The following is a 13,505-nucleotide window of genomic DNA, read 5'->3' as shown; positions in this document are numbered from 1 at the left end:
TTTCAACGTTGAATTGATTTATACTGCTTGTCTGCTTTGCAGTTTCAGCTGTGAACAGCTTTGGAATGGTAAGAAATTACTTCAGCAAACACACATGAAGGCCAGAACCCACCCAAATCAAGAGAAATAATAAAAATCAAACATACAAAGGAAACAGAGTATTTATGGTGGTTTTAGTCACTCAAGAGCAAGACCAGGCCTCCAGCCAGAACTGTGCCATGATCTGCAGGAACTTGCATTTCATTACATTTTATACACCTTCTTTTCCTTAGCAACTCAGTAACTTGGAGAAAACTTGTCAGCTCAGCTCTGCAACAGCCAGAGCTACACCAAGTAATTTGTATTTTCTCTTCTGACCTTTCTGCTCTCTTTGAGTATTCTTAGAAAGAGTAAGATTAATTTTCAAATTAGCCTTCCAACATCTGAATTTATAAAAAAGACTACAGTAAAACTGCTGTGTTTTTATAAGGATGTATACCAGGAAAACAAATATTTACTTGCTTAAGAACAACACATTCTTTCTTTCATTTCCCCTTCCAAAGCTCCTAAAGCCTTTGCTGCTAAAACAGTCTCTAGCAGTTGTTTCAGTGAAGGACAGTGCTCCCTACACAGTGTTGGCACTAGAAATACAACACACAAAACTGAGCTTTTGGGATATTAACACTAAGATTTAGCCAAGCCTCCTCTTTCTCCAAACAGTTTTTTCCTGTGGTGTTTATAAGAAAAAGCTTGCAAGAGAAATTGTCACCTAAGAATGCTCCTCAGTGTTTACAACAAAGTGGGACAGACAAAAGCAAGCTCCTTTCTAATAATGTGAGCTCCTGAGCTCATGTGGTCTAGACCATGACTTTGACTATGCTCTTCATTTCTCCCCCTCACTAAATCTACTCAAGAGACATACTAAAATAAAAATAAGTTAATTTTTAAGAGGTCTGAGCTACTTCTGATAAAAACTGAAAAAGCCCAAACTACCAAGCTCTGTATTTTTTCCTAAAAAGAGGCTATTCAAATACAGAAATAATAATAAAGCAACTCAAGCCACAGCTATTTTACACTGACCAAAACAAGTGACTGCTGCAGAAATGCAGTGGCTGTCAGGAATGTCACCCTTTGGAACATGGAGGACACAGCCTGCAAGTCTGCCATGGTGGGACTCACCACTGAAATAAAGGAATTGGTCTTCAGGTTCATAATAAGGCACTGACAGAAGTCCTGCTCCAGTCCAAGCACTCACCCTCTTCATGCATTACAAATCAGAGTGGTGGTTTTTAAAAGAAGGGATAACCCCTAGCAAAGAATTCCATGTCCACTCGTACAGATCCTTTTGATGGCAACTTTCCCAAGCCAAACCACCTTATGAACAAGCTGCTTTTAGAGAAAAATTAAAGCAAAAGGCTAATATTACAGAATAATAACAAAACTTTCACAGCTGTTTCCTTGTAGGATGAACAGACAATTCACTGATGTGCTTTAGTACCAGTCTTGGGGTTTTGATGCTGCAGCAGGCAGCACTAAGAGCTGGCCATGAATAAGGCTGGAACTACAAGTTTTGGTGAGTTAGGATACCAAGAAATTGTAAAGGACAAGTAATGAAGAAAAAGGCCACTGACAGAGCCAGAAGAAAAAGCATCCCATGTTTTTTACCTTCATTTGGACAAGATTTGTTAATCAAAACCATAAGATCAACTTGCCTTTTGTCAAAAGAGACCTCTGCTTCTCATGTGCCCCAGCAGCACAAAAACCTGCAACTGCTTCTGCTGGGAGAGAGAGATTTGCTGTCACCACGTGTTATGTCTGATACCAATAGAGGAGGACTGGTGTTGAAAATACAGAAATGCAAATACAGGAGGCTGATGTTGCAAGAAACATTAAATTTGATTAATTTATTCCTAGTGAGGAGTAGATAACTAACAAAACCCTGCTATGTTTTTTATGGTTCCTTTTGTTTCCAATATGTTTTCCAATGTGCCTGCTTCTCTAAACATGATTTTAAAGCAGGGTGCTAAAGCTCATTCATTAAGTATTTAGGTGACTCATTTAGTATTTGTAGTTTTAATGCCTATAATGTGCACCTAAATACTTAATGAATCATAACAGCTTGAGTAATACTCCTCTGGCATAAAACAGACATCTAAAAATGAAAAAGTGTCTGAGCTATGTTTATTCAAATTACCAAAATGTTTTAACAATAGAAGTTATAAAAACTATTTGCTTTAAAGGGCACTGGAATAGAAATTAGGTTTGAAAACCTAGCCAAAAGTAGCAGAGATTAATTAGATAAAAGTTAACACTAAGCAGTGCAGTGTTATATATTTTTAATGCAATGCACCAATTTCATAAACCAGATATTCCCTGTTGCTTAATCTTTCCCAAAACTTTTAGTTCAGCTAAAAGGCTGGTTATCAGTCAGCAGATAATTAATATTCATATTTGAAGTCTTGCTAGAAGAACTACTCTAAAAAAATTTTTGCTCAAATGCAGCCAAAACAAGGAATTGCAAGGGGCATCTTTAGCTTCAAAATCAAAACATTAAGGGATAAAGTGACAAATATTAGCTGAAGTGATTCAGCACTTATTAACAAGATAAACAATTAGAGCAAGACATTAAAAAAGAAAATCAAAGAGAAACTGCCAACTGTCTGAAGCAGTCTGGATGGCAGCCTTACCTGAATACCATGAGCTCGCTGCTCTCCTTGTTTCCTCAGCAATACTTTCAGTTATTTAACTTTTTTAACTCCTTTTTTTTTTTAAAAAAAAAGAGCATTAATACATTCTTTACAGTGTGTCATTTAACTTGTCTGAGTCTTTCCACAGCTTAGCTGAGGCAGCTTTCCCTGGGGGAACAAACCCAGCAGCTCTTTCTGAGCACCATTTTTCTCAGGCTCTAGAAATGTCAGTGTTTGTGTTGCCCTCCAGGACTACGTGGCCATAAACAAAGGGAAAGTACTGAACTGCTCAGTGTGACAAGTGCCAAAAATACTTCCTGTGTTGTCATTACTCACTCCAGTTATTCTGGCTACACATTTAAAGAAACTCCTCCCACAATATTCAATCTCTCCCACAAAAACCCAGCAGATGTGAGGGCAGAAAACAAGGAAGAGTAGGAGGTGCAAGGACAATGAAAGCTGGTAACAGCAATTCATTAAAGGATGATTTGTGAATTCTTTTCTCCACCATCCTCCTACCATAAAAACCTAACTCAAAACAGCTGAAAAAATGCAAAAATCCAGTAATAAATGACATGTCCTGACCTGGCTCTGTCCTTAGCAAAGCTGAGGGCTGTCAGGCTGTGGCTCCCAGTTGCATGTTTCCTTTCACTAACAAAAGAACAGACACAGTTATGCTGCAATGAACCTAGAATAGCTTATTTAAAAATTCAAAATCCACAGGCTATTATCCACAATGCTTAAAAAAAAGAACACAAATTGTTAAAAAAAACCCAAACAAACACTTAGTCATTGAAGAAACACACATTAGGTAAGTTTAGAACAGAAAAAAAACCAAACTCAAGTTGTGCAAAGTCTACTAAAGTAACACTGCTGGCTGTCAGGATGTTGTCTTTACTATAGACCCAAAGTGGGTAAACCTGGCAGATGTGTGAATTGCAGAGGGATTCAGCACAAGAAACCCCTTCCCAAAATTCTTGACTTCAGAACAGACTATTCAGTCCCCATATACAAAACAGCAACAAAAGATCAGCAAGGGGAGCCAAATTCTGAAAGTCCTCGTGGTGTAATTCCAACAGAAGCATCCTTCTACTGTTTTTCCTTCTAACAAGAGCCAATTCAGAACAATTCTTGGAAACATAAACCACCCTATTACCCTTTACATCACCAAGTGCTTGGGGTTTTTGTGTTTTGTTTTGTTTACTGTGAGACTGGATTATCCTTATTTTTGCTGGCCAGAAATCAAAAATTAATCATTTCCATTACACGATTAACTTGACTCTGGAAAAAAAACCCTCAAATGTGAATTGACAGGCTTCTACTCAGATGCAATAAACAAACTATACATTTTCAAAATAACAACTACTAGTAGAAACCTTTATTAGATAGTCAGAGAACTCTGAAACAGACTGGTAGGTAGCTTGTTTCTGTTTAAAAAGGAGAATTCATGGCGGAATCTGCAAGCATATTTACGGTCACTAAACCACAATGTCAATGGAACAGTTACTACTTTTTCACAGACTTCAAAGTTCCAATATCAGAGTCATAGTTTGGACAATGTTTCCTTGCTTTACAAAGATCATATTTTTGAAGATTAAAGAAAGACCAATCATTCAGGAAACTAGGTGACGTCAAGGAAACCCCAATAAAGCAAGAATCAAAGTCTTAAGCATCAAACACACACAAAAAGCACAGCTCCCTTTTTACAACCATTATGTTTTTCTCTGTGAGTAATTTCAGTGACCAAGAATGATTCCTGTCAAGGATGGAATTTTGATGGCCCCACACCTTTTCTCTCCTTAGGTTATCCTACCTTCTAATAAATTAGTTAATTGCCTGAAGATCAAAAGAGCTTCTGTATGTAAGGTCTTCTTTAGGCCATGTTATCAACACCACACAACGTCAACTACTTCGACTGAGACAGATACTAAAATCAATTATTGCCAAATGAGAACATGAAAGCTTGAAATTGTGCCTCTATCTTTTTAAAATGTCCATCTGAAGTGATATTATGAAACACCACACACTAATCAGTGGTCCCTAACTGATAATTAGCAGATACCCAAAGTCAAACATCTCAGTGAGCTGTACCCAGGTGTTAGTGTTTTGTCATTCAGCCTTTCTGTGCAGGAGAGCCACAGGCATAGAAACACATGGGATGAAAACACTCAGTTCTGACCCAACAGTGCTTTCAGTTTTGTCTCATACACACACCCCCCCCGACTGCCCAAAACTCGTGGTTTTAACCAGGAATTAGGGCTAAACGTACCAAAGTGATTTTTGGCTCAGCCTCTGTGCCACTCTTGGAGTCTGGCTCCCATACAGGACCAAGGTTTGCAAGCTCAGTGCTGCTCTGAACTTGCACTTGTGTTACATTTCTTCCAAGTCTGAGAGAAATAACACTGCTCCAGGCCATGTGCCTGGGAGAAGCTTCCCTCCAGGACTCCTGGGATGGCCTAAACAACATCTCCAGAACATGTAGTACCTTTTACCTGGTTCATACACAGCTTTTGATACAACTCTTAAATACCAGTTTACCTGTTTTCTTAAGAATGCCTAAAAAGGTGAGTTATTTTCAAAATTAGTATAAAGTTAAAAGAAACTCAAAACTAGCTACAATCTATTTAACTCAAGCACAGCACCGCCAGAAGTTTCACACACACTATTTGGTGTTTCATGTTGTTTTTCCTTTCACTCTTTAAGGCAGTGGTTTCCACAGGTCAGTTCTCAGAACATAATGAAGCATGGTCCATGGCAATTCATGTTGCAACTCCATTTTTAATTTGGGGGACTCCACTCCCCAACCTTTAGTGGTTTTGTTCAGGGCTCCAGAGTTCAGAGATCGAGTTGACAGGTTCTGTTGTGGCACAGAATACAGCTGGCACATTTTTCATTAGGACCTTGTTCTCAATTATGAGATGGCTCAAATTGTCCTTTTTTATTGTTTTGAATTTGCCTATTATTCAAAGGTCATCAAGTTGGCAGGAACCTGAAAACAAAAATATAAATGATAGAAGAATTTACTTCAGGTAGTAGCTACTTGCATTCAACTGTTTCACAGACTAGACACCTTGCTGAAGTGCACTCACTCTGTCTTCAAAAAAAGGGAGATAGAATGCAACTATCATCCAGCAGGAAAAATATACTTAGAGCTGCAGAAACCCCAGGTATAATAAAAATATTAAACTGCTGTGAGGTTTATAATTTTCTTATAATTTTCTTTTATGGTTGTAGAACTTGCTAATTTTGATGACATTTAAGACTTAAGTTGTCATCAAAACAACCTTAACATGATAAATCTCAGCTCTGCTAGACAAGGAGAACCCTCTCACCTGAGTCCCAGATAGAAAATTCTTCACAGATCAGTGATTGATGTAGTCTTGTTCAGACTAATTTTAAAAACATGAGACATAAACACTTGTTTGGGTTTTCCCCATAGCAAACCCAAATGTCTGTTGCAGATATCACTCCCATTCATGAAGATTAAAGCTAATGTTTGCAATGTATTAGTTTATATCCCCATTTTCTCTCCATCAGGAATCTGTCTGACACCAACATCTCTCTTTTAGTCAGGTTATTAAAGAGCCACCACATTCCTGACAACTGTCAATAAACAGTCAGTTTGGTCAGATATGGATCAAGAATTTGCTGCTCTGCGTTTAGCATTTACCTGTAGATGCAAGAATGCTCAACTGGGCTAAAGCTGCACCATTAAAATCACAAATAGTATCTATTAAAATAGTCCTTACTATTATTCAGCTACTACTATTAAACAGCTAGGTGTTTATATTCCATTGAAAACACATATAAACACCCAGTTTTTCTAAGGCAGTTCCACTGTTAACAGTAATAAACAGTATTGCCAACCCTTACTGAACTAGAACTGTCTTTAGAGGACAGTTTCTCACCACTTACTTGCAAACTCTTTGCCACTATTTGCTACTATCCCCACTTTCTCCAGCCAGGAACACAATTTCTCTCTTTGGCACTGTCTCAAATACCTTCACAGGAACTTCTGCAACCCTCCTTGCTTCTTAAGACCTCTCTCAGAGGCAGAATTGAACATTAAAGCACAGAAGGATCAGGAAAAGCCTTTTTGTTTCCCCTTGAAATTCAGTAGGATTTCTGCTCTGGGACTCCATAAACAAATGTGCAAAGAGAAGGAAGAGTTCAGGGAGACAAAGAAACTGAAAAGGGATTTTGCTGATGAAAAAGGTCAGTAAGAATTTATATGAGAACTGCATTTAATAGGGGTTGGAGTCTTATCTTCCTTTTTGATTAATTAAAAATGCTACTTTTGCTTTCAAAGACAGGAAAATGTACCAAGGGCTAAACTACTTTCTGTGCATTTTAGGAATACAAAATACATACACAGCAGAAAATACGTATGCCCATGGCCTGAAAAAAGGCACTTCAGGAGAGTTATCTGGAATTGATACTGAATGCTGCAGTTTACAGCTTTTTATATAATTGTGCAATAACCTTTTTCAAATGGGCAAGACAAAAATACTGCACTCAGGTATTTTAGAGTATTCCTTGCATTTCCCCAATTGCTTTAAATTAGTCTCAAGGTAGCCCCAAAATTTTCTTCATTACTCCAGAAGCTCTGAGGCCTCTTTGCAAAGGGTCAAACAGAAAAGCCAAGGCAGATCCACCAGCAGGTGAAAGGGGTGGAGAGGCTCCTCAGGGAGCACACAGAGCCCTCAGTGACAGGAAGATCCATCAGCTCTGAGCTTCCTAAAACCTCATTCCTTTTTCCCTGCCTTGCTCTCACCTGTTGTCTGTTGCTTTGGCAGGCAGCACTCAGGTGTTTAAACCAGAGCATTGCATTCATTCTGTTTCCAGCTTGAAATTTATATGAATTTCCTAAGAAAGACAAAAAAAAACCTGATGAAGAAACATAAACAGTGCTCCTTTTTAAACACTTAAATTCTACCCATATTCAAGTACCTCTAAATTGAAATATTATGAGAAGATTTACTAATAGATGGTCCATATAACTTTACACCTTGTCTGGAATTGCTTGACCTATTGAAGAGAAGTTTCAGCTTGCCTCTTCCTTTCCAACATTCTAGATTTCAACTAATGCCTGTGTGAACTAGGAAAGAACAAAATATCCCTCAAAACACAAGTGGTTTTGTTCACTGCCATTACTGCAATTGGTTTACAATATCATGATTTTTTAACAAAGTGCAAGGTATCACTGAAATGCACCTTGGAAAGCTACATTTGAAAATATTTGCAAACCACTCCTAAATGTATTGATACATTTCAGACCAGTATTTTCAGTGGCTGGAGTTACACAGTGCTTGTTTGGGTTCAGGAAGGTCAAGTGTTACAAAAACATTTCAGATTGCTGTTGCAGAATTTAAGCTGACAAGCACTCACAATTTATACTTCATATCAGTGGTGCTAGGAGAGATGTTTGGAAATAAAACGTACTAAGACTTGAAGCAGACAAAGCAATAAATAACTTTAAGCTCCTTTATCAGAGCTTCCAATAATGTCCTTTCTGCACAATTTGAAGTGCTATGGAAAAGTAACATTTTCTTCAGAGTTTCAGCTGAAAGCAGGCACTGTGTTGGAGTAATGGACATCCACAGGCTTCTTCACATAACAGTCAAGATCTCTGAGGCTTTTCCTGGTAATAGCACCACATTTGAACACATGGTTTGGGTTTTGGTTTTCAGTTGGAGAGAAGGGACTGCTCAAGCAGCTAGTCTCAGCTGAATCTTTTTTTAAAATTGTTACTTAGATTTCACACATGTGAAAATGCCTCAAAGTGTTCTAAACATATTTTAAAAGAATACAGATGAATACTTCCAATTCAAGTCACATCTGGGGTTGCTAAGAGTTTGGAGAGTTCTTACAACTCAATGTAAAGATTCTCCGTGTGTTGTTGCTCCCATTGCATTCTAAAGGTGATATGCTGGAGAGCAGCTGAAACTGGAAGGATATCACCTTTCACCTGCTGGTTTAGTTGCTGACAAATGACCTCAGCAATGAAAATGTATATTCTGTGCACTGCTTACCCTTCTCAGAATCAGTCAATAAGAAGAGATCTGGATGCTCGGGGTCATCTGCCATCATCACCATCCAGCCCACCACTGAGACACTCTTACTGGGCGTGGATTTGAACTGGAAACACAAGCAGGGATGAAAATGGAATTAAAACAAGAGGCCAGATCTGCCCAGAACAAGTACCCAACAGCACAGTTCCTCCCAGTGGCACTGTTAAACATGGGGTAACTTCAAATGAAGCAGAGCACCTCACACAATTAAGAAAATTAACAAAGGTTGTATGAAATTAGTGCAAACAGAACTTAATATATTCAAAACAAATTAAAATGAATATCACAATCTGCAAAAGCCTGTTAGACATATAATATGCACTGCATGATCATAGCAGCATTCCTCACCACATTAGTTCACATTTGAATGTACAGTATAGTTCTAAAGTATATTAATAAATGCAAAACTATTCCCTCCACTGTTCACAAATAGAATTGAACTTGCCTGTGCTGTAACTATTCACAGTTAGCATGCAGTAATTATTATAACACTCTGTAATTACCCATAACATGAGTCCTGGGGACAAGATAACACAACTGTGTAATTAAATATGATGACCTGATGAATTAAATGAATCAAGTGAGGATGTAAATTCAATCAACAAGTGCCCAGAAATGGGCAGTCATGCTCATTTATCAACAAGATGTTCAAAATGATGGTGTTCTCCTGTTCCAGGTGGTATTCACAGATTGACAGGCTCTACTCACCAGTTCCAGGCTCTACTCACCTATTCAATCCAACTTATCTCCAAACCATAAGCTTCCTTTCTCCCTGACCTTGTTTTTACCTTTTAGTAGACCCACCCAATTCACTTCTCCTTGTTCTCTCGGGCAGTCCCATCCATGCCCCAGCTCCTAATTAATTCAGTTTCTCTCATGTCTTTGGCTGCCAGGTCTCCTCTTCCTATGTTCTTGGGTCCAACAGAGACTCTTCCATCAATCCCTGCACTCTCACCCTCTGCAGTGCTTTACCCAACTTCTCTGCCCACAAAGTCCAAGTCTGGTGTATGCTCATCCTCATCAGATGCATCTTCCTCCTATCCTGTGAATCCCCATTCCAACCTCTTTATTAACACATCAAATTTGATCTCTCTTTAAATGCATTATTAGAAACAATAAAACATCCTTGAGATTGTTTTGGCTTGAAGTCATTAAAATTAATCTGTAATTCTAAAATACTTTTATTCTTCATGCTAATGTGTCATGCCAACTCACCACATAATGCCACAAGGCAGATGCACAACATTAAGCAACAAGTTACTTTTGTTTATTTTAGAACTATTGCTTTAGTATTACAATCCTGGAACTCTGGTTCAGCCAGGAAAAAGCCACTGGTAATAAGTTTGAAGGTAACATGAGCAAAGTAAGAGTTTATAAGATGCTCTGTGCATGGGAATACAGTTGCTTTATAAACAAAGTCCCACAGCAAGTCTAGTGTCAGTTATTCTAATCTATGCCACAGATTAACTGAAGACCTGGAAGGTCACAGAATCACCACAAAATCACAGAATGTTTTGGGTTGGAAGGGACATTAAGGATTACCTCATTCAATCCCTCTGCCACAGACAGGGACACCTTCCTCTAGACCAGGTTGCTCCAAGCCCCATTGAGTCTGGCCTTGGGATGGGGCAGCCACAGCTGCTCTGGGTAACCTGTGCCAGGCCTTTACCACCCTCACAGGGAGGAATTTCTCTCTAATATCCCATTTAACCCTGTGAAGCCATTGTCTAGGTAAGTTTATCTGTCTGGGACTTGCACAGCTGGCTGCATTTTAAACCCTAGTTTACAATCCATTAGAACTTGGAATGAACAAGTGTTAGACCAGTAGTTGAAAAGAAAGTATTTAAACCAAGTTCAAAATAGTTTAAGAGTCCAGGCTCTTTGTATACACACACTAAAGTTAACTCTCAGAGGTGGATAGATGTGGTAAAGCCTCGGAAGAGGAGGAGGTAAATTATAAAGCTCTATCAGATAAGATGTCATTATAGTGAGGGCTGTAACTCCTTCTCAAACAGAAACTGAAATTTCTTTGAGGAGGCAGTAAAAGTAATGTCAGTCTGAAGTGAAAATTAAGGCATTTTATCTGAAAGAATGAAAGACAAGGAAAGGGAATAAAGTTAAGGAGACAGCTCATGAGTTCTTTAAAAAAAGGCAAGTTAATAATAAAGGATTTCTTATGGACTCACTGACAACACTGCAAAAGTATGATGACACAACTTAACAGGGACCTGCAAAATGCAAACTTCCAAGTAGCCCTAAAGCATTAATAGGTCTCTTTCACAGAGGTGGAAATTTGAGTCACAAAGCAGTTTTAATGGATTATAGATCAAAATGTACCTTTTGAACAACATTATTTCTAGACCTTCATAGAAACAACACAGTGGGCTTTGCTATCTTAGTTGCTTATCCCAACAGGTATCCAGTATGTGACACTGCCATGCAATCCAAACTGCTAGAGCTCCTTGCCTCTTCTTTTCACTCAAAACCATCAGTTAATCATGGTGCTCCTCCATAAAATGAAAAGCTCCACACAAGGAAAGTGTTTCCTGCCAGCATCAATCCATCACTGCTAGAAACACATGTCAGCCTTCCATCCCTGTGCTCAGCTGGATTTGTATTCCATGTTTACACAGTCCCCAGGGCAGCTCATTCTCTGCTGATGCACAGAGCCTTGCTAACAGCAAGTCTGCTTTGTTAACATGAAGGGAATGAAAGCTTCATTGTAATTTAATGTTCCTGGTTCCTATTTGCTTTTTGTAATATAGGCCACTGGAATGACTCTTATTATACACATGGAAAACTGCACAGCTCTGGCACTAGGCTTCACATAATTGATTTTTGCTGTTGTTGTTGTTGTTCTGAGCTCAAAGGCTTTTATAAGTAAATCTTTGAATCAAAAAATCTGAAATATGTGGACAGACTTTTCACTCCAACATTTTGGCAACCAACAAATCTCCTCCTCCACATCTCCTGTTGAGATTCTACAGATTTATAATATTCAAATAATTTTCTCGGTGGCTGAACATCCTTCCCAGGATGATAGCATTCTTCCTCAGGGTATTTCAGTGAAAGTGCCTGAGCCACAAGTACCAAGTTGGCTACCCTACAAGTAAATCAATCTAATTTTGATTATAGCATGCAATGGAAGGCTTACAACTAACCAGGGTTTGGGTTCAAGCATGAAGCACAAAAAGTCTCTGTTGCTTTCCGAGCACCTACAAACACAGAAAAATCTCTCATGCATGCTATGTTGTCACAGGAATTGGCAAGGCTCTCAGTCCAATCACTATTAACAGTTACTTTACAGGTGTATTCACATTTTTCAAAGTGCTTATTTTAAGTCTAAGTTCAAGTGGTTATTCTTACTGTTGCCCTTTTCTAAATGTGCACAAGTGCTACAGTTTTTCACAGAGGTTTCTCTGTGAGTTCCATTTCAGCATACAAGATAAAACCATTGTCCACACATTCCTCCCCGATTGTGCTGTACTACATTTCTGGGCTCTCAAGTTCACATGCTTATTTATAGACAATTCTCCATTACTGTAGTAATAACAGAAACCTGTTCACTACTTAAACTCAATGCTGATTTTACGCTGTTCCTCTAAGGAGATGCAGCACACGATACTGGATGCACTCCTTGGCCTTTGACCACAGGCAGGAGAAGAGCTGGCTTGTCTGTGTCTGAAAGGGAGGGGATTTCTTGCCCCTTTTGCTGAAATTACTCTGGGATTTTTATGAGGTAATTTTCCAAAGAGGCTGGCTATTATAAGCCTGGAAGAGCTTTGAGTGTCGATGCATTCCAAGCTGCCTGGAGCAATTGCAGCAGCAGAATGGTCAAAAGCATGCCTGTAATCAAGACACGTTTACCATGAGAGCTCCAGCCAGGAAACTTTATATAGCAGACTGAGTCTTTTGTTGCCAGCGTTCCTTTCCATGTCACAGAGGGCTTGAGAAAGGAAGCAGAAAAGACAGATGTTTAAATGGCTCCAGAAGATGCTTGGAATATTTTGCTGAGGTAAATCTCCAATGTATCAATCTTTGAAAAAGAGACCTGCTTCAAAGTAGATGGCATCATCCTTTTTATCTGGGAAATAAAAAAACCCAAAGCCTAAATCTAACCTTGGATCTCTTCATTTTGCAGAGCGAACCTCTTGGGAATATCACTGGACAGTATTTGGAGCATTTACTCATGCTCTAGCTATCTAGGGATGATTGACCATCTGCAGTTCATTCTCTCCTGATTAACTTTTCCTGAAAATGCAACCAAACGTGAACTGAAGCATGACCCTTGACAAGCCATCTCCACAGACTCCAGAACCAAAGATGAGGCTCTGCACAATAACTCTGTAGTGAAAGGGATGGAAACCTAACCCTTCAATAGCCAGGCTCGAAGTACAACACAGGCAGAGCAGCTGAACAAGTTACTGACCATCTATTATTAGCCTGTTTAATGAACTGGAATCCATCAACCAATCCCTCTATCTCAACAGCAGTTACCAGGTTTCCCACCCTAATTTCAACATAAAGGTCCTGCTGTGTTATAACAACCTCTGAAGCAGAGGTTTGCTGTGACTACTCGCTGCAAATTATTTGTTTAAATAAAAGACCAAACTGTAGAAAATAGTTATTACAATTGATAAACCTCAACTGCACCTGGGAAACCAAATCAGAGACTGAGCTCCACAACAGGCTTGCCATCCACAAACAGAGCAGAGCCTGTCTGCTGCCTAAAAAGCTGAAAGCAAGACATGAGCTGTGTACAGCCAAA

General features: G+C 38.9%; 1 protein-coding gene across 6 annotated transcripts in view; it reads right to left on the bottom strand.

The window, feature by feature from the left end:
* Positions 1-4,029: 4,029 nt before the first annotated feature.
* RALGPS2 (Ral GEF with PH domain and SH3 binding motif 2) overlaps positions 4,030-13,505 on the bottom strand; it is a 110,469-nt gene continuing 100,993 nt past the window's right edge. For 3 of the 6 annotated variants that reach the window (XM_041478921.1, XM_041478920.1, XM_041478922.1), the window contains 3 exons: positions 8,699-8,804; positions 7,441-7,532; positions 4,030-5,655 (listed from right to left, as the gene is read on the bottom strand). In XM_041478921.1, the coding sequence (XP_041334855.1) occupies positions 5,626-5,655; positions 7,441-7,532; positions 8,699-8,804 (228 nt within the window). In that variant the 3' untranslated portion in view covers positions 4,030-5,625. Of the gene's footprint in view, positions 5,656-7,440; positions 7,533-8,698; positions 8,805-10,189; positions 11,953-13,505 lie in introns of those variants that run through there. The other 3 variants (XR_005956079.1, XM_041478923.1, XR_005956080.1) reach the window with 3 other exon arrangements.

This window comes from Pyrgilauda ruficollis, unplaced genomic scaffold, assembly GCF_017590135.1.
Source record: "Pyrgilauda ruficollis isolate IOZ18807 unplaced genomic scaffold, ASM1759013v1 scaffold47, whole genome shotgun sequence".
Classification (NCBI taxonomy): domain Eukaryota; kingdom Metazoa; phylum Chordata; class Aves; order Passeriformes; family Passeridae; genus Pyrgilauda; species Pyrgilauda ruficollis.
The sequence above is the reverse complement of the archived record's forward strand: the minus strand, read 5'-3'. Positions and strand labels throughout refer to the sequence as shown.